This window comes from Somniosus microcephalus, chromosome 1 (assembly GCF_052327205.1).
Source record: "Somniosus microcephalus isolate GS21.2 chromosome 1, FLI_Smic_1.0, whole genome shotgun sequence".
In the NCBI taxonomy this organism is placed as follows: Eukaryota; Metazoa; Chordata; class Chondrichthyes; order Squaliformes; family Somniosidae; genus Somniosus; species Somniosus microcephalus.
This window is the reverse complement of record NC_140987.1, coordinates 435883989-435905108: the sequence shown is the minus strand read 5'-3', so window position 1 is coordinate 435905108 and position 21120 is coordinate 435883989. Positions and strand designations below refer to the sequence as shown.

At 41.0% G+C, this 21120-nt stretch overlaps 1 protein-coding gene across 2 annotated transcripts in view; it reads right to left on the bottom strand.

Moving 5' to 3' along the window:
- Nucleotides 1–21120, bottom strand: part of ar (androgen receptor) — a 397247-nt gene that overhangs the window by 16470 nt on the left and 359657 nt on the right. For both annotated transcript variants that reach the window (XM_086000827.1, XM_086000832.1), the window contains one exon: nt 5312–5442. In XM_086000827.1, coding sequence (XP_085856953.1) covers nt 5312–5442 — 131 coding nt within the window. The remainder of the gene's footprint in view (nt 1–5311; nt 5443–21120) is intronic.

Genomic DNA, 21120 nt, shown 5'->3' with positions numbered 1-21120 from the left:
CATTTATCCCGACTCTCTGTTTTCTGTTAGTTAGCCAATCCTCTATCCATGCTAATATATTACCCCCAACCCCGTGAGCTCTTATCTTGTGTAGTAACCTTTTATGTGGCAGCTTATCAAATGCCTTTTGGAAATCCAAATACACAACATCTACTGGTTCCCCTTTATCCACCCTGCTAGTTACATCCTCAAAGAACTCCAGCAAATTTGTCAAACATGATTTCTCTTTCTGCTTGACTATATTATGATTTTCTAAATGTCCTGCTACCACTTCCTTATTGATGGACTCCAGCATTTTCCCAAATGACAGATGTTAGGCTAACTGGTCGATAGTTGCCTGCTTTCTGTCTCCCTCCTTTCCTAAATAGTGGCGTTACATTTGCGGTTTTCCAGTCTGCTGGGACCTCTCCAGAATCCAGGGAATTTTGGCAGATTATAACCAATGCATCTACTATCTCTGCAGCCACCTCTTTTAAGACTCTAGGATGCAGGCCATCGGGTCCAGGGGACATGCCCACCTTTAGTCCCATTAGTTTGCCTAGTACTTTCTCTCTATAGTGATTGTTTTAAGTTCCCCCCCACCCCAATAGCCCCTTGATTATCCATTATTGGGATGCTTTTAGTGTCTTCTACCGTGAAGACCGATACAAAATATTTGTTCAAGGTCTCCGCCATTTCCCTGTTTCCCATTATTAATTTCCCCAGACTCATCCTCTAAGGGACCAATGTTTACTTTAGCTACTCTCTTCCTTTTTATATACCTGTAGAAGCTCTTATTGTCTGTTTTTATATTTCTTGCTAGCTTACTCTCATAAGCTATCTTCTCCCTATCATTTTTTTAGTCATCCTTTGCTGTTTTTTAAAAAATTTCCCAATCCTCTGGCCTTCCACTATTCTTCGCAACGTTGTATGCTTCTGCTTTCAATTTGATACCAACCTTTACTTCCTTAGTTAGCCACGGATGGTTCATCCTTCTCTTAGAGTCTTTCTTTCTCACTGGAATATATCTTTGCTGAGAGTCATGAAATATCTCCTTAAATGTTTGCCACTGCTTTTCTAGTCTCACCCTGTAATATATTTTCCCAGTCCACTTTAACCAAGTCTGCCTTCATACCTTTGTAATTACCTTTGTTTAAGTTCAGGATACTAGTTTGAGACCTAGCTTTCTCACTTCAAACTGAATTTGAAATTCTACCATGCTATGATCACTCTTCCCAAGAGGATCCTTCACTTCGAGATCATTAATTAATCCAGCCTCATTACACATTACCAGATCTAAAATAATCTTCTCCCTGGTTGGTTCCACAACGTATTGTTCCAAGAAACCATCCCGTAATAATTCTTCCTCAAGTCTACCTTTGCCAAATTGCTTTGTCCAATCAATATGAAGATTAAAATCTCCCATGATTATAGTCGTACCTTTCTTACAAGCCTCTATTATTTCTTGATTTATACGCTGTCCTACAGTGTGGCTACTGTTTGGGGGCCTGTATACCACTCCCACCAGTGACTTCTTACCCTTATTATTTCTTATCTCCACCCAAACTGATTCTACATCTTGATCTTCTAGGCCAATATAATTTCTCATTACTGCACTGATCTCATCCCTTATTAACAGAGCTACACCACCTCCTTTTCCTTTCTGCCTATCCTTACGAAATGGCAAATACCCCTGAATATTCAGTTCCCAGCCTTGGTCACCGTGCAACCGTCTCTGTAATGGCTATCAGATCATACCCATTTATTTCCATTTGTGCTGTCAACTCAGCTATCTTGTTATGAATGCTGCGTGCGTTCAGATAGAGCTTTTAATTTGGTCTTTTTAACATTTTCCTATTCTGACCCCTCTTTCTGATGCACTCGTGTATACGCTCTGTCCCTTCCTGTCACACTCTGGTTATCATTACCCCTATCGTTACCCTGCACTTTTGCCTTATAATTTTTCTTTGACTTTTTAAATTTCCGCTCAGCGAATCCCTCCCCCCACTATTTAGTTTAAAGCCCTATCTACAGCCCTAGTTATTCGATTTGCCAGGACACTGGTCCCAGCCTGGTTCAAATGAAGCCAGTCCCGACGGAACAGCTCCCTCTTATCCCAGTACTGGTGCCAGTGCCCCAGGAATCGAAACCCATTTCTCCCACATCAATCTTTGAGCCACTCATAGAAACATAGAAGATAGGAGCAGGAGTAGGCCATTCGGCCCCTCGAGCCTGTTCCGCCATTTAATGAGATCATGGTTGATCATCCAAATTCAGTACCCTGTCCCTTTCTCCCCATATCCCTTTAGCCTTAAGAAATATATCCAACTCCTTCTTGAATATATTTAATAAGTTGGCCTCAACTGCCTTCTGTGGTAGAGAATTCCACAGGTTCACCACTCTCTGGGTGAAGAAATTCCTCCTCTCAGTCCTAAATGGCTTACCCTTATCCTTAGACTGTGACCCCTGGTTATGGACTCCCCCGCCATCGGGAACATCCTTCCTGCATCTAGTCTGTCTAGTCCTGTTAGAATTTTATAAGTTTTAATGAGATCCCCTCTCATTCTTCTAAACTCAAGCGAATATAAGCCTAATCGACCCAATCTCTCCTCATACGTCATTCCTGCCATCCCAGGTATCAGTCTGGTGAATCTTTGCTGCCCTCCATCCATGGCAAGAACATCCTTCCTCAGATAAGGTGACCAAAACTGCACACAACACTCAAGGTGTGGTCTCACCAAGGCCCTGTACAACTGCAAGACATCCTTGCTCCTGTACTCGAATCCTCTTGCTATGAAGGCCAACATACCATTTGCCTTCTTAACCGCCTGCTGCATCTGCATGCTTACCTTCAGCGACTGGTGCACAAGGACACCCTGGTCTCGTTGCACTTCTCCTTTTCCCAATCTATTGGCGTTCAGATAATAATCTGTCTTCCTGTTTTTGCCACCAAAGTGGTTAACCTCGCATTTATCCACATTATACTGCATCTGCCATATCCCCCAACCTGTCCAAATCATACTGGAGAGTCTCTGCATCCTCCTCACAGCACACACGCCCACCCAGCTTTGTGTCGTCTGCAAACTTGGAGATATTACATCTAGTTCCCTCGTCTAGATCATTAGTATATATTGTGAATAGCTGGGGTCCTAGCACCGATCCCTGCGGTACCCTACTAGTCACTGCCTGCCACTTGGAAAAAGACCTGTTTATTCCAACTCTTTGCTTCCTGTCTGCCAACCAGTTCTCTATCCAAGTAAGTACCTTACCTCCAATCCCATGTGCTTTAACTTTGCACGCCAATCTCTTATGCGGGACCTTATCGAAAGCCTTCTGAAAGTCCAAATACACCACATCCACTGGTTCTCCCTTATCTATTCTACCAGTTACATCCTCAAAAAATTCCATCTCTCTATTGTGTAGAGTTTAAGGCCTGCTTCTGAGAATTGCTGAAAGGGTAAACACTAATTTTCTGACCCGAATTGCAAAATGAGCATCGATTTTCGAGTGACCTCTTTCATTGAGTGGGTGGCTGGCGGAGTGAGCCCATCGCTCGCCTGAAGGACTGAAGCATTTTCATAGTTGGAGCTCATTAAAATAGTATTGGTGAGCTGCCTGTGTGTTTGGAACACTGATAGGCAGCTCGCCAATTGGGGACTGGAATTCAGTGGATCCTGGCACTTTGTCTTTAAAGGGAAGGGCCAGATGACAGCAGGTGGCAGTTTGGAGGAGGAGTAGCGGATGGGAAGATTTTTGTGGGGCCAGAAGGAGCATTCATGCACCTCCTAGCTCCACAAAAATCGTTTAAAAAAAAAACAACGATCTGGAGCATTTTCCTAATGCTTCCAGTAGTTCCTTTAAGGAAACTGGGTTGACTGCTTACGTTGAATTCCAGTGGGCAGGGCTTGTGTAGCATGCTTGCCATGTAATGTGGCATTAAAATTGCATTGGGGTCTTAAGTATGTCACAGGCCTTTGATTTGCATAAATTAATGATGCTACTGCTTGTTTTGGGAGGAATTGCTGAATGCCTTTTTCCCAACCCATTCCAAAATTACCGTGGACCAGGCGTCGGCGGGAATGGGACAGTAAGTGCTGCACAACTTTTGAAAACTAGGGTGGTACAGAGATCTAAATCAGCCCCGACGTAGTCGTGACCCAGTCCACACTAAAAAAAATAAAATAATTTGACATGGAGGCAGATTCTCTTGAATTATTCAAGAAGAAGTTATATAGTCTGATGGGGACTATAGATTTTTAGTGAAGAAGCCTTCTTCATTTCTATTGGCCTGTGATTAACTGGCGCTAATCTAATAATCTGAGCTATACAATATAAAGAAGCAACAAGAATGGCTGAGGTGAGCAATATAAATGTTGAGTTGAGGGGCCACTGCTGGAGCAAAGAATATATTTTACTCTGCATCTAACTTTTGTTGCTATACCTGATGAGGGAGTAAAGTGGAAAAGTACTCCATTTTACAACTGTGATGTCTCCTCACCTTGACAGACACACAAATAAAAAGTACCAAAAATCCTCCTCAGAAGGAGTGAATTATTTAAAAGTTTTGAAACTTATTCAGACTCAATGCTTCAAAGTGTCACAAGTATTAAAGAAAGGCACTCATTTCATGATGATTTCTTCTGATCCGGGGCCAAAAGTTTACAAGCTGCTTTCAATCGGCAAACTTTCCTCAAGAACCACAATTAACCTCTTATTTACCTCTGAATATTGTTATACACCATGTTAAACTTTGTGGCCTTAAAGGGAAAGGCTAGATTAAACTTGATTGCACCGTAGCAGCAGAATAACATATCCACAGGCCTAATAAGGTACGGAACTTTTGGCCATCCCTGCCTAGGCCAATGGCAGAGGAGGGGGTGGGTCCGGGGACTTCCTATTCGGCCCTTATAAGACAAAACTTGCATCTCTTTGGTCTATTGCTTTCAAAAGTTTTTTCGTCCTTTGCATTCCTCTACCCCAAATAAAAAATCTTGTTCCGACCCTATTTTTGTGATGCTCTCTGACAAGGAAGGTTGGACAGTCTGGATGGACTTCTTTCACACGTGTCTTAAAGGTTGGTTGTTGAGTGATACTGACTGGAGTCTTGGTATAGGTCTCCAACCTACTCTTGTTGGGTATGCATGAAAATGGAAGAAAATAACTTGTGAACATAAAGACATAACTTACAGTAAGAAACAAGATTGAGCTAATATGGGGGGGGGGGGGGGGGGGGGGGGGAGTAAATTTTCACCTTTAGCCTTACCAACAATTGTAATTAGGGTACAGGTGTCTTTTCTACATCTTGCTGTGAAGTGAAGTAACCCATACTTACCGATGCTAAAGAGTAGCAACACTTTCATGCAAAGGAACTCATCCTGAGAGAGGTGAAGCCACTGAAACTCCTGGGACAGTCTTTGCATATCCACACAGAGATTATACATAGTTGATTTTTGCATTCGTTGCCTGTAAATGCATGAAAACATATGAACAGCAGCTGGTGGCAAAGAGTATAATACAGTTTTACAATTTCTATGCTTCCTCTGTTGTTAGTACAAAAAAATGTAACAATCACCAATTTTTTATTATTTAAAACAATCAACATCAGGGTAATTCTACCTATTCACTGTGTGCTGATAACTACTGTTAATTAACATTAACATGGATAATTTAGGTACTTACGTATAAATGGTTTAGTAATATTTACAAAGAGAAGTTTTAAGTCTGGAAGAACGTTGCAGGGTATTCATCAGTTTTCAAATGAAAGTATCTTCCACACTCCACCAGGAGTAAGTTCATGGCACCAATGGGGAAGCACAAAATCCTTTTAAGACATTTTTGACATAAGGGTGTTGCTTATATGCTCTCCCTTTCCAATGCTAAATATAAAGTTCAGCTCCCATTGGCATTATCAGTCCTTCTCCCAGGGAAACAAAACTTCATACAGAATATGTAAAATGGTTGTAATTAACTGCAATTAATATGCATCACAGTAACAACACACATTAATGAACTTTTTGAGAAGGAATGGAACTGGTTGAACAGTGGTTTGTGGAAAATGCTTCCATTTAAGGAATGAAGAGGACCCTATAAGGTAGGTAAACTAACTTTATTATCATGGTATCTTTTGCCTTTCGCCACGATTTACTGAGTAATACAGCCGCACAAACTCGGTAAATCTTTAAGGTGAGATTAGACACCTGCATTCAGGGTAGATTAACTAAAAATTCCTTTTATCTGAAAGATTGTAATAAAGTTAGTAAATGATGACTGGTCCAAGTTAATAGCTTTGTATATGTTCTCCAAAGGCAGGTCTGAGAAATGGTTGTAAAGATATTTAATATTTCCTGGATAAAAAGGAAAAAAGGATGGAAATCTGAAATAAACACATATGGCAGAATACACAATAGGACCCATCAGCATATATGGAAAGAGGATTATCATTTTAGGTATAAACCCTTTTGGCTGTTAACATAAATAATCTTGTGCTTGTGTGCACTTCCTCTAAGTGTCATACTTAATTCCAGTAACATTTTGCTGTCACACCTATTTTTATCATGCTATTTTCATGTTATCTATCTATAATGCTTTTTATGTCACACTAAAAGTGATGATTTTTAGCATTGTATTGTTGCAGTGAACTCTGATTGGTAATGTAACCAACTCCCATGTTGGTTTTCCAGGGAGTCTCCTCCAGGTTCCTTTTACTGGAGTTAGTAGAAGTCCTAGCACTGGAGAGTGAGCTGGGAATGTACATTGTAAAATTGGCCCCTAAATGCGTTGAGGTAGAGTCTCTTTTTATTTTATATAAATAAATTAAATAATTTGGCCTGATCCTGTGAGGCTGATGCATAAGAGCTTTCCATCAGCACCCAAACTGGAATTAAATAAATAAAATTCTGTATAAGAGCATCTGCAAAACATATTTATATCCCCACTTCACTTCAAATATGTTGAGTTAATTCTCTTACTGCAAGTTTTTTTTGCATTTTATGAATATGATTTAAGTAATTTTACCTCACCCTGCGAGGCTGCTACTTTAAGGCTTAATATACTCCCATAGGAAAGCCACATTTACAAGAGCATCACGGGCAATTGTGGGCATGCTGCCTGTGATTTCTTTCCATTATAGACTGTGTAGCCAAGAGGCACCTCCTGCAAGTGTGATTCCATTTAAAGTGCGGGGTCATGGAATTGATCCTCACGTCATCATATTATGAAGTTGTGTGTCGATGAGATGTTTTTAACCAGTACAGCTCTTGACAACTCATGCCATAGGATATTCACTAATATATTAAAAGTTTTGCATATAGTACACACTTCCTGTAAATTTAACACATACTTTCTGTAACACTTGTCTATTATGCTTTTTCCATCATGATATTTCCATCACATCCTTCTCATTACTCAAAGACCCTGGGACTCCCTTGTCACATGTCAGGGCCACCTAAATGCTCCCAAACCCTGCAAGCCTTCCTCCCCGGTTCTTCTAGGCCCAAAGATCCCCTTCCTAATACTCTTAAGATCGCAGAAATAGGAGTTTCCTTTTGACTGGCATCTCTGTGGAGTGGGAACCTGGGATTTGGCAGAATTGGGGAGGATGTGGAATATGTGATTTGGCTTATTGTTGGACTTCTGATTGCTATCAGCAATAAGGGGAGACAGAACCCATGGGCCTGACCCCACCGGGTCTGGGCATCCCAGGTCTGGCAACATTGGTGTGTAACCTTCCAGATCATCATTAAATTTGATGCTTTGTGATAGATGATTTTTTTTTTACATGGGCAATGTTTCCAATTATAACTGTTTACATAGTGATTCTTAATATAAAATCTTGACATAAAAATTGTGCCATAAAATTGTGACACTGGAAATGTGTGCCATAATGCAAGAATTTTAATAGAATTTTTAATATATAAATTATCAGACCTGTTCATCACACTTTGAACTTCATACTTTGCCAGACAAGCAAATCTTTCAGTCACACTGTATAAAATGTATAAAAAAAGAGAAAGCTTGTTTTTTCTGGATTTGCCTAAGCGCAATTTGGTGTCTAAATGACAAACTAGTTAGGCACATATGCACCTTAGCAGCAGGGCAACTGATTATGCATTACGTGGTGTAATGGTCTGTCCTTGTAAAATAGCATATCCACTGACTTGCTGTAAGCTATGCAATGGGTGATCTATTAGTATTCTCTCTTTTTAGATGCTGACAGTCCTGCTGTCATATTCTTAACATTTCCTGATGGTTTTCATACCACTAAATGATAGAATACGGAGGAGACATCGTATCTTTGAGCCAGATAAGCGAATGTTCATTACCCATTGAATATTCAGTTCATCTACTTGCCTGGCTAAAACCAAGGCAATCAATAAAATTTGTTTGGTTCTAAAAATTCAAGGTTACAAGAATGTGATAGCTCAAAGTGTAGGTGTGTAAGTTTATGAAGGATCAAATCAAATCAAGCAGGTACCCAAGACAATCTGACTGTATAATTATAAAAGTGTACCAGCATTTACCACACTTTGGCCAGATACATAGCCAAAATTGTTATTTAAACTCTGGTGCAGTATCACCAACACTGAAAGGATGTGGAAAAGTATTCCTTCTGCTTGAGCATGAAATAGACCATTATGTTGTTGTCTGTTTAGAAGGATACAGATTAGGTTCTCACATTACAGAACGGCTAAACAGCCAACATTTCCAGTCAATTTACATCCTATTGAGACGTTGCTCAAATATCCCTTCCTCATCTATAGAAGCATAGAAGTCTACAGCACAGAAGGAAGCCATATGGCCCACTGTGTTGGTGCCAACTCTTTGTTAGAGCAATTCTGATTAAGAAATAAAATGTGAGTTAGAAGCACAAATTCAGCTTAAAGGGTATGATGTAGTAGCCATTACAAAGACCTAGCTACAAAGTGAGCATGATCGGGAGCTAAATATTACATACAATCAAATCGTTAGAAAGGACAGGGAAATCGGGAAAGGAGGGGGAGTAGCAATATTGATAAAAGACATAATTACCACAGTAGAAAAAGGGGATTTCAGTAAGGGCGATCGGGAAGTAGAAACAGTACGGGTAGATTAAGGAACAGCAAAGGATGCAAGACTCTGGTAGAAGACTCTGGTGCAGACCTCCTGATAGTAGCGATGTAGTGGGGGGGGATGTATAAATATGGAGATCAGAGAAGCATGTGGCAAAAAATGTTAGAATGGGAGATTCTAATTTTCACATAGACTGGGAGAAGCAGAACATCTCAAGTAGCAAAGGTAATCAATTTATAGAATGTATTCGGGACAGCATTTTAGAACAATATATTTTCGAACCGACAAGGAAATAAATATGCCATACTGGATTTAATGATCAGTAAACTGGGCGGGACTGTAAATGCGTAAACCTACAAACAGTAGGAAGTATTCAAAGAAATATTTAGTACGATACAAAGCCAGTATACACCCCTAAAAGGCAAAGGCTCCAATTGTGTAGTTAGCAACCGCGGTCTACATAAGATGTTAAGAAATAGCAGCAGGCCATTTGGCCCCTCGAGCCTGCTCCGCCATTAACTAAGATCATGGCTGATCTTCTACCTCGTCTCCACTTTCCTGCACTATCCCCAAAACCCTTGACTGCCTTAATATCCAAAAATCTATTGATCTCTGTCTTGAATATACTCAACGATTGAGCCTCCAAAGCCCTCTTCCAAAGATTCACCACCCTCTGAGTGAAGAAATTTCGCCTCATCTCAGTCCTAAATGGCCGACCCCTTATCCTGAGACCCCTGGTACTAGACTCCCCAGCCAGGGGAAACATCCTCCCTGCATCTACCCTGTCAAGCCCTGTAAGAATTTTGTATGTTTCAAAGAGATCACCTTTCATTCTTCTTAACTCTAGAGAATATAGGCCTAGTCTACTCAATCTCTCCTCATAGGACAATCCCCCCATCCCAGGAATCAGCCTGGTGAACCTTTGATGCACTCCCTCCATGGCAAGTATATTCCTCCTTAGCTAAGGAGACCAAAACTGTACACAATACTCCAGGTGTGGTCTCACCAGGGCCCTATATAATTGCAGTAAGATGTTTTTATTCTTATATTCAAATCCTTTTGTAAAAAAGGCCAACATACCATTTGCTTTCCTAATTGCTTGCTGTACCTGCATGTTAACTTTCAGTGATTCGTGTACAAGGACACCCAGGTCCCTCTGAACACCAACATTTCCCAATCTCTCACCATTTAAAAAAAACTCACATTTCTCTACATTATATTCCATTTGCCATGTTCTTGCCGACTCACTTAGCCTGTCTATAACCCCTTGAAGCCTCCTTGCATCCTCCTCAGAACTTGCATTCCCACCCAGCTTGGATATTTTACATTTAGTCCCCTCATCCAAATCATTGATGTAGATTGTGAATAGCTGAGACCCAAGCACTGATCCTTGCGGTACTCCACTAGTTACAGCCTGCCAACCCAAAAATGACCCATTTATTCCTACTCTCTGTTTTCTGTTCATTAACCAATCCTCAATCCATGCTAGTATATTACCCCCAATCCCATGAGCCCTAATTTTCTTTAATAACCTCTTGTGTGGCACCTTATCGAATGCCTTCTAAAAATCCAAATACACCACATCCACTGGTTCCCCCTTATCTATTCTGTTAAGTTACAACCTCAAAAAACTCTAACAGGTTTGTCAAACACGATTTCCCTTTCATAAATCCGTGTTGACTCTGCCCAATCCTATTATTATTTTCTAAGTGCCCTGTTACCACGTCCTTAATAACAGATTCTAGCATTTTCCCTACTACTGATGTCAGGCTAACTGATCTGTAGTTCCCAGTTTTCTCTCTCCCTCCTTTCTTTAATAGTGGAGTTACATTTGCTACATTCCAATCTGCGGGAACCGTTCTAGAATCTATGGAATTTTGGAAAATGACAACCAATACATCCACTATCTCTATAATCACCTCTTTCCAAACCGTAGGATGTAGGCCATCAGGTCCAGGGTATTTATTGGCTTTCAGTCCCATTAATTTCTCTAGTACTATTTTTTTTACTAATACTAATTTCTTTCAAATGTAAGAAATCACACAACACCAGGTTATAGTCCAACAGCTTTATTTGAAATCACAAGCTTTCAGAGCGCTGCTCCTTCATCAGGTGAAGTGGAGAAATGCATAAAGACACAGCTTATATAGTCAGAGAATCATGTCAGATGTTTACAGGTAATGTTTCCAACTGCCATATATCACACCTCGACAGAGAGATAATCACAGCAATCAAAGGTGTGAATGGTGTCCAAACAGGTCAGTCAGGAAAACATTACATCAAAGAACAATGAGGTGGGGTCACAAGGGGTCAAATATTGCAGATGCTGGGGTCTGTATGAAAAACAAAAACAGACAAAAAACACTTTTTTTGCTGGAAATCACAGCGGGTCCGGCCACATCTGTGTAGAGAGAACAAGCCAATGTCGACTCGAGTCTGGATGATCCTGCGTCAGGTGGGGTTACATGTAGCGTGACATGAACCCAAGATCTCAGTTGAGGCCGTCCTCATGGGTGCGGAACTTGGCTATCAGTTTCTGCTCGACGATTTTGCGTTGCCGTGTGTCTCGAAGGCCGCCTTGGAGAATGCTTACCCGAAGATCGGAGGCTGAATGTCCTTGACTGCTGAAGTGTTCCCCGACTGGGAGGGAACACTCCTGCCTGGTGATTGTTGCGCGGTGTCCCCAGTCGGGGAACACTTCAGCAGTCAAGGACATTCAGCCTCCGATCTTCGGGTAAGCATTCTCCAAGGCGGCCTTCGAGACACACGACAACGCAAAATCGTCGAGCAGAAACTGATAGCCAAGTTCCGCACCCATGAGGACGGCCTCAACCGAGATCTTGGGTTCATGTCACGCTACATGTAACCCCACCTGACGCAGGATCATCCAGACTAGAGTCGACATTGGCTTGTTCTCTCTACACAGACGTGGCCGGACCCGCTGTGATTTCCAGCAAAAAAAGTGTTTTTTGTCTGTTTTTTTTTCATACAGACCCCAGCATCTGCAATATTTGACCCCTTGTGACCCCACCTCATTGTTCTTTGATGTAATGTTTTCCTGACTGACCTGTTTGGACACCATTCACACCTTTGATTGCTGTGATTATCTCTCTGCCGAGGTGTGATATATGGCAGTTGGAAACATTACCTGTAAACATCTGACATGATTCTCTGACTATATAAGCTGTGTCTTTATGCATTTCTCCACTTCACCTGACGAAGGAGCAGCGCTCCGAAAGCTTGTGATTTCAAATAAAGCTGTTGGACTATAACCTGGTGTTGTGTGACTTCTTACATTTGTCCACCCCAGTCCAACTCCGGCATCTCCACACCATAATTTCTTTCAGTTCATCATTTTCGCTAGACCCTTGGTTCCCCACTATTTCTGGGAAGTTTTTGCGTCTTCTTCCGTGCAGACACAAAGGCCACGATTTTATCATCACAGAGGGCGGGTTTGGAGGCGGGTCAAGGGTTAAAATCGTTTTGATTGACAGCGGGCTCCGATCCCGCCTCCAAACAATTTTCCCAAGTGTCGGGTCCCCGATTTGTACATGGACCCGACACCTAGCGGCAGGAAGAGGATTAAAGCCACTTACCTGCCTGTTAACAGGTACTTGATAGTTGTTAACAGGCTCTTTTTCAATTTTGCCACTTCTGCCTCGGGGTTCCCGATGTCCGGACACCACGCCAGGTAAGTGTTGAGAGTCTGCTGTAATGTTTCTGCATTGATTTCAGCTGCAGAAGTGCTGCGAAGGGCCCAATGGTGCACTGGTGAGTTTCAGAGGTAAGAAAGTGTTGGGAAAATCATGTTTAATGCATTTATACTTTTCTGTAGGTAACAAGTTTTGAAATCCATGTCCAATGCCACTTCATTGGAAGAACCTCTCTCACCAGTGACAGGTTGCTTCTGTCACCTCACCTGCAGCTGCCATCTGTTCTAGCCCAAGGAGGGAGTCACTGGTGAGCCTGGGTGCAAGAGCTCACCTTTGTACAGTGATTATCAGTGTTTGTAGCACCTCAATGCTGTCAAACACTGAGAAGTCAGCTGTCAAAAAAAAATTGTGTGTGTGCCCTTCAAGAAAACCGGCAGATGATGCATCATCAAATGACGTCATCTGACCAGCTTCCTCTTAATTGGCCGGCAAGCCCGCAGGGCGGGCTTAACACAGTCAACCAAGGGAAAATCACGTCCGTGGGCCGGATGCAGTTGGGGGTGGGACTGGAAGCCGGAAACCACCTGACCCCGCTCCCAACCCGCATCCAATGACAAAATCACAGCCAAGTATTTATTTAATTTGGCAGCCATTTCCTTATTCCCCATTATAATTTCTCCTGACTCAGCCTGTAAGGGACCCACATTTACTTTTGCTAATCTTTTCCTGTTTACATACCTATAGAAGCTTTTTCAGTCTGCTTTTATGTCTCTTGCTAGTTTACCCTCATTCTATTTTCCCTTTCTTTATCAATTTCTTGGCCCTCCTTTGCTGAATTCTAAAATCCTCGGGCTTACTACTTTTTTTGGCAACATTATAAGCCTCTTTCTTTGATCTAATACTATCTTTAACTTCTCTTGTTAGCCACGGTTGGACCACTTTTCCTGTGGAGCTTTTGTGCCTTAAAGCAATGTATATTTGATGTAAATTATGTATTAATTCTTTAAATGCTAGCCATTGCTTGTCTATCATCATACCTTTTAACGTAGTTTCCCAATCTACCTTAGCCAACTCGCCTCTCATACCTATGTAGTTTGCTTTATTTAGATTTAAGACCCTAAGTTTCAGATTTAACTAAATCACTTTCAAACACAATATAAAATTCTATCATATTATGGTCACTCTTCCCTAAAGGCTACAAGGTTATTAATGAACTCTTTCTCATTGCACAATACTAGATCTAAAACAGCCTGTTCTCTAGTTGGTTCCTCAACATACTGATCAAGAAAACTATCTTGCATACATTCCATGAATTCATCCTCCACACTGTTACTGCAAATTTGGTTTGCCCAGTCTATATGTAGATTAAAGTCCCCCATGATTACTGTATTACCCTTGTTACATGCGCCTACAATTTCCATATTTATACTCTGCCCTACATTACAACTACTGTTTGAGGGCCTATACACAACACCCACCAATGTTTTATGCCCCTTGCTGTTTATTAGTTCCACCCAAACTGATTCTACTTCTTGATTTTCAGAGCCAAGATCCTCTCTCACTACTGTCTTTATCCCATCCTTTATTATCAGGGCTACCCCTCCTCCTTTTCCATTTTGCTTATCTCTTCTAAACGTTAAGTATCCTGGAATATTTAGTTCCCAACCTTGGCCACTTTGCAACCACGTCTCCATTATGGCTATTAGATCAAACGTGTTAATTTCTATCTGAACATATGAGGTAAGAAACAGTATCAAGCTAAAGGAATAGGCTTACACAAAAGAAAGGAAAAGTGGAAATCCAGCAAACTGGGAAAGCTTTAAAAAGCAACAAAGGCAAGAGGTGCAAAATGTCAATAAATATGAAAAAAAACTTGCAAGGGATATCAAAGCTAACAACAAAAGTTTTTAATAAATATATTGAGAAAGAGAGTGGTAAAGAAGAATGTGAGCCCATTAAAGACAAGACTATAATGGATAATAAGGAAATGACAGACTTGTTAAGTAAGTATTTTGCATCCATTTCTACAGTGGAGGAAGAGGACAAAATACCAGTGGTACAAGGGAACCTAAAAATAAGTCAAGAGAAGGAACTTAATGGATTTAATACAAGTTAAAAAGTGGTAATGAGAAAATAATGGGACTTAAGATGAACAAATTTCCAGGAGCTGGTGGATTCCACCCAAGGGATTAAAAGAGGTAAGGCAATTGCAGATGCATTAGTCATAATTTTCCAAAGCTCTCTAGATTCAGCAATTGTGCCTTTGGATTGGAAAATTGCAAATATCACTCCATTATTTACCAGGTAATTACATAACTGTCTGTTTAACATTAATTGTGGGGATGTTACTGGAATTTATCGTCAGAGACAGAGTGACCGAGTATTTGAGCAAATATCAACTGATCAAAGAGTCAGCATGGATTTGTGAAGGGTAGGTCATGTCTGACTAATCTAGCTGATTTATTTTGTGGGCCAGATTGGTGCTATCTGTGATCCCTTGGACTGTGGGGAATCCTGCCATCTGTAAAAAGTTGAACAGCCCTCTCAATTTGTTGCCAGTTGCCCATAGAGAAAATTATGAAACTGTTTACCTTGGTGTGCAATGCGTCAGTCACTTGCTTGTTACATCTGTGAACTACAGATTGACTGATGTAGTTAATGTTCCCTATGGAAGCTTGGAATGGGCCGGGCACATACAAGTTTATTGACAGCCGTTGTGGTGCAGTTTGGCTGGAAATCATATTCTGAGAACTGCCACAACTCCGTCACTGCCTCCCAAGTGAAGTGTAGCCTGCAAAGGCAATTTTACTCAGAAAAGGTACATGTACCGTAGCTTGTAGATACAGATTTGTGGTTAACGGTAGGTATTCTGAAGGACAGGATAAATCTTCATTTAGAAAGACACGGATTAATCAAGGATAGTCAGCACGGATTTGTTAAGGGAAGGTTGTGTCTGACAAACTTGATTGAATTTTTTGAGGAGGTAACAAGGAGGGTAGATGAGGGTAGTGCGTTTGATGCAGTGTATATGGACTTTAGCAAGGTTTTTGATAAGGTTCCACATGGCAGACAGGTCACGAAGTTAAAAGCCCATGGGATCCAGGGCAAAGTGTCAAGTTAGATTCAAAACTGGCTCGGAGACAGATGATACTAAAATCAGCTGTGTGGTTGATACTGAAAAAGGAAGCTGTAGACTGCAGAAAGATATCAATAAATTGGTCAGGTGGGCAGAACAGTGGCAAATTAAATTCAATCTGGAGAAGTGTGAGGTAATGCATTTGGGGAGGGCTAACAAGGAAAGGGAATACACATTAAATGGTAGGACACCGAGTAGTGTAGAGGAACAAAGGGACCTTGGAGTGCATGTTCACAGATCCCTGAAGGTAGCAGGCCAAGTAGATAAGGTGGTTAAGAAGGCATACGGAATGCTTGCCTTTATTAGCCGTGGCACAGAATACAAGAGCGGGGGGGGTTATGCTTCAACTGTATAAAACACTAGTTAGGCCTCAGCTAGAGTACTGCGTGCAGTTCTGGTCACCACATTACAGGAAAGATGTGATTGCACTAGAGAGGGTACAGAGGAGATTTACAAGGATGTTGCCGGGAGTAGAGAATCTTGACACAGCTGTGTCTGTTTTCCTTGGAACAGAGGAGGCTGAAGGGAGACCTTATTGAGGTGTATAAAATTATGAGGGGCATAGATAAAAGTGGATAGAAATTACCTATTTCCCTTAGCAGAGGGGTCAAAAACCAGGGAGCACAGATTTAAAGTAATTGGGGGAAGGTTTAGAGGGGATTTGAGGGGAAATTTCTTCACCCAGAGGGTTGTGGGGGTCTGGAACTCACTGCCTGAAAGGGTGGTAGAGGCAGGAACCCTAACCACATTTAATAAGTACTTGGATGTGCACTTGGGATGCTCTAACCTGCAGGGCTACGGACCAAGAGCTGGGAAGTGGGATTAGACTGGATAGCTCTTTGCTGGCTGGCGCGGACACGATGGACTGAAATAGCCTCCTTCCGTGCTATAACTTTCTATGATTCTAGGTAGGGCAGTCCTCTTCTGGCTCACTCAGACCTGCTTTTCACTCTCTTTCTTTCTCTAAACAATTCAAAAATAGAGGAACACCCATTTTATTGTAACTAAAAATGTAGCACAAAAACTCTTGGGCAAAAACGTCCAAAAATCAACGGACAAAAAATAGCACTGAGCCTAACACCTAGTACAAGTCTAATGATAAAACTGCATTTTTAGATACTTTTCTTCGAAAAAAATGATTCCCCCTTGAAATGTTAATTCCCTGTCAGTTCCGAATGCGCCTGTCTATTTGTGCTAACTCAAAGCGCAATGCATTTCTGGCGAGAAGCATGGGAAATTGCTGTGTGCTCCGAAGCATCTAATTACAATAGATTATATTGTTAAAATAAATCTCTCATCTCTGTTCACTAAGAGCTCCTAAGGTCCAATTGAAAGCAATACAAACTAGGTGGAGATTTGAGGAGATCAATCTATGTTTGCATGATTATCTGCCTTCCACCATGCCAATTCCAGTTTGAGCAGTGGAGGCGATAACCCTGGAATCATTTAAGAAACAATTGAAATGGGTGAGACATTAGGATCCTTCTAGATGGATGCCTTAAGATGAGCTGAATGTCCTTCCTCATCTGTAATTATTCTGTAATCTTGTGATTCCCCGTGATGTTGACATCAGCTTACACCAAGTGATATGTAATGGATGTTATATTGAAAAATACATATTTATTTCAGCTCTACAAAGGCTAATATTTAAGAAAATGTATATTATTAAAATAATTTAACAATTGAATTCAGGGCATTCCTCAATAACCATCAAATTTGTGTTTTTATTCTGCCATGATTGCTTATAACAAGCTGCTGTGTAGCAGGAAGTGTTACTCTTTATGACCATAAGAAAATGTTGCCAGCAAAAGGTGAGAAAAATATCCAGAGAGCATTTTGGAATGCTGCTTAATAGTTTATCCTGTTCCTATTAAACTGTAATTTATTACTGTATTTTGGAATTTGAGTTCTGAAATTTTATACTTATTTCTTACTCAAAATATAATTTGGATAGCACTTTCTACACATATGCAGCTGTACTGTCTACACATATGCAGCTGTATTTAATTAACAGCTTTTAATTATGAAAAAACATTTATGAAAACCAAAACAATATTGAATGACACTTTCAAGATTCTTAAAACACAAGGAAAGTCTACAGGGAGTACATTTTGTTCAATGTACTTTTTAAATAGAAAAAAAACCTTTTTTATATTAGACTCTCCTTACATTCTATTTCTTTTAATTTATTTCAGTGAATTATTCTCAAGCTAACAAAAGATTAGAAAAGGAAAAAAAAAAGAAAGATTTGCATTTGTATAGTGCCTCATCACATCGCTCAGAAACAATCCAAAATGCTTCACAATAAATTACACTTTGAAGTGCATTCACCGTGTTATTTAGGCAGGGAGAGCTCTGTATAAGAAATTTCTCCATTTTAACAGCGGATCAGTATGTTCCTCTAACTGATCCTGGTGCTCTTATGTCCTTTTCTCCAGCAAACTTTCTCAACTGCTATCACTGGCTTTTCACATCAAATTTTTTGTCAACTTGAGAATAACTCAATAAAGATCGGAAAATAAACTGTAAGGAGAGCCAGAGATAAGAAACTCTTAGCTCCTCCTTAACAGTTGATCAGTGTTTCTCTCTTGCTACTTTGTACAGTTGGGCCAACTGGTCTCCCAACTTACTTAAAAAATACTTGCGGATAAGCGAAACACAGATAATGAGCGCATGGATAATTGCGGGTCCTCTGTAGCTGCTTTTTAAATCACTTCACCGCAGTGTTTCAAATTTAAATGTGATCACCTGGATTTTCCTCATCAAAAGTTTCAATTTTGAAATTCTGCACAAGTCCCACCCCGCCAGAGATATGCTGAGTTTATGTTCTGATGTACTCCCAGCAGTGGTAGAAGCGTCCGCCACCAGCCCCCCACCCCGCCAATTTCATTTTATCACGAGTTTGGGGAGGGGTGGGACATTACTTGTGTCATTCAGGATGGCTGATGTCATGTCTTTTGAAATGGGTATCCAGGTTTGTTAAGTGGGGAGAATAATCTTTGAATTATAGTCATCGAAAAGGACACAATAATATAAAGTTATGTGTACTGTAGCGACTTCAAAACTATTTGCTCCATATTTTTCTCCTGTACCTATCGATGTGAATTACTCATTCACTGCTAATTTCCAAATGAGAAATCTCTATGGAAGAAGAGATGGACCTACGAAGGAATGCCCGAGATGTTCTGTGCCTAAATGCTGGTACCTGCATAACTGCATCTAAAACAGAAGTGAAAATACCTTGATTTCACGCACCATGAGTGTTGGTGGAGGCTTCTCTTCCCAAAGGAAGCTGAAACAGCAGACTCAATGGCATCACTTAGGATATGTGAATGTCTGGCTACCCAATGAGGTAAGACAGGATAAGACTGGATCTGGCCCAAATTAACTGGGCAGAAAAATTAGCAAACAGGACAACGGTTCAGCAGTGTGGAATCTTTAAATGAGAGAAAATTAGAGTATTTTCATAGATATATCTCAAAAGGCAAAAAGGGGTGCATCAAAGAATAGCATTCCACAGATAAATAAAGAGGTAAAACTAAACTGAAACTTAAAAGGGAGTCATATGATAAAATTAGAGCTAACGATACTAAAAAAATTGAGGAATATGGAAAGTGAAGTTGGGAGGTGAGAGATTAGAAGGGCTATAATGCAAAATGAAAAAGGCTAACTGATGAAATAAAATGGTATGGATTTTATAAGCATATAGAAATTAGAATGTAACTGTAGAAGAGGATGTGAAACAATTGTTTGAGATAACTGTAAACACCTTAGTTTTGAAAAAATTAGCAAACCTCAAGTAGGTAAGTCACCAAGTCGTGATGACATGCAGCCTTGGCTGTTGAAGGATGTCAGAGAAAAGGTAACGGAGGCTTTGACCACAATTTTTCAATGCTCCTTAGATGCACAAATTGTGGCAGGAGACTGGCGGGCAACCAATGTAACACATTTGTTTAAGAAAGATAAACCAGATATCTATACAAGTTAGTCTTATGTCATTTGGGGGGAACACTTAGGGCTGGATTTTTTTTTAGCCCTGAGGCGGCGGGTATGGCGGTGGGACTGCTGGTTAAAGTTGCAGAATTTGGGGGTGGTTGGCAAGCCCTCGAGGCGAGAAAGGGATTAAATCCTATTAACTGCCTGTTAACTGATCTCGGGGAACCCCGCCAGGGTGTAGGAGACGAGTAGGAGGTCTGCTGGGGTCAGAAAGTTCGATGTAGAGGCGAGTGATGGGTGCAAGTGTGAAGTGGTAAGTATGTAAGGTGAGTGTAAAGTGTTAGAAAATGTTCACTTACCTTTGTTTCTGCCTACAGCCTTCAGCCGCTGTGGAGCCGGAGTCCCAACATCTCCATTGTAGATTTCACAGACTGGCTGTTGGATCCTCCGAACCAACAGCCAGGTGATTTCTGTGAAGTTGAGAGGTTTGATGAGTCCTGAACACAAGGACTCATCTAACTACACAGAATGTCAGTGTTTGACAGCTTCACAGAGCTGTCAAACGCTGACATTTCTTCTTTCAAAAAATCTTGACAGATGGCACGTCATACGTTGACGTGCTCGGTCACTGACTTCCCCCTAATTGGTCTGCTGAGCCTGCTGGTCGGGCTTAACAAGGTCAATCAGGGGAAAATCCCACTGGTTGGCTAGAAGCTGATGGAGGAGGGATTGAAAGCTGGCAAGCAGCAGTCCCGCCTCTAAAAGCTTCCCATTGACAAAATCAAGCCCTTAGAATCCATCATCTGAGATCATATTGGTTAGTTTTTGTAAATGTAAGAAGTCACACAACACCAGGTTATAGTCCAACAGCTTTATTTGAAATCACAAGCTTTCGGAGCGCTGCTCCTTCTTCAGGTGAAGTGGAGAAATGCATAAAGACACAGCTTATATAGTCAGAGAATCATGTCAGATGTTTACAGGTAACCTTTCCAACTGCCATTTATCACACCTCGGCAGAGAGATAATCACAGCAGTCAAAGGTGTGAATGGTGTCCAAACGGGTCAGTCAGGGAAACATTACATCAAAGAACAATGAGGTGGGGTCACAAGGGGTCAAATATTGCAGATGCTGGGGTCTGTATGAAAAACAAAAAAAGGCAAAAAACATTTTTTTTTTGGCTGGAAATCACAGCGGGTCCGGCCGCATCTGTGTAGAGAGAACAAGCCAATGTCGACTCGAGTCTGGATGACCCTGCATCAGGTGGGGTTACATGTAGAAGCTTGGATTAATCAAGAACAGCCAGCACAGATTTATTAAAGGCAAGTCCTGTTAAGGACGGCGTTGCTCTGATTGGAGAGGGGTTGGAA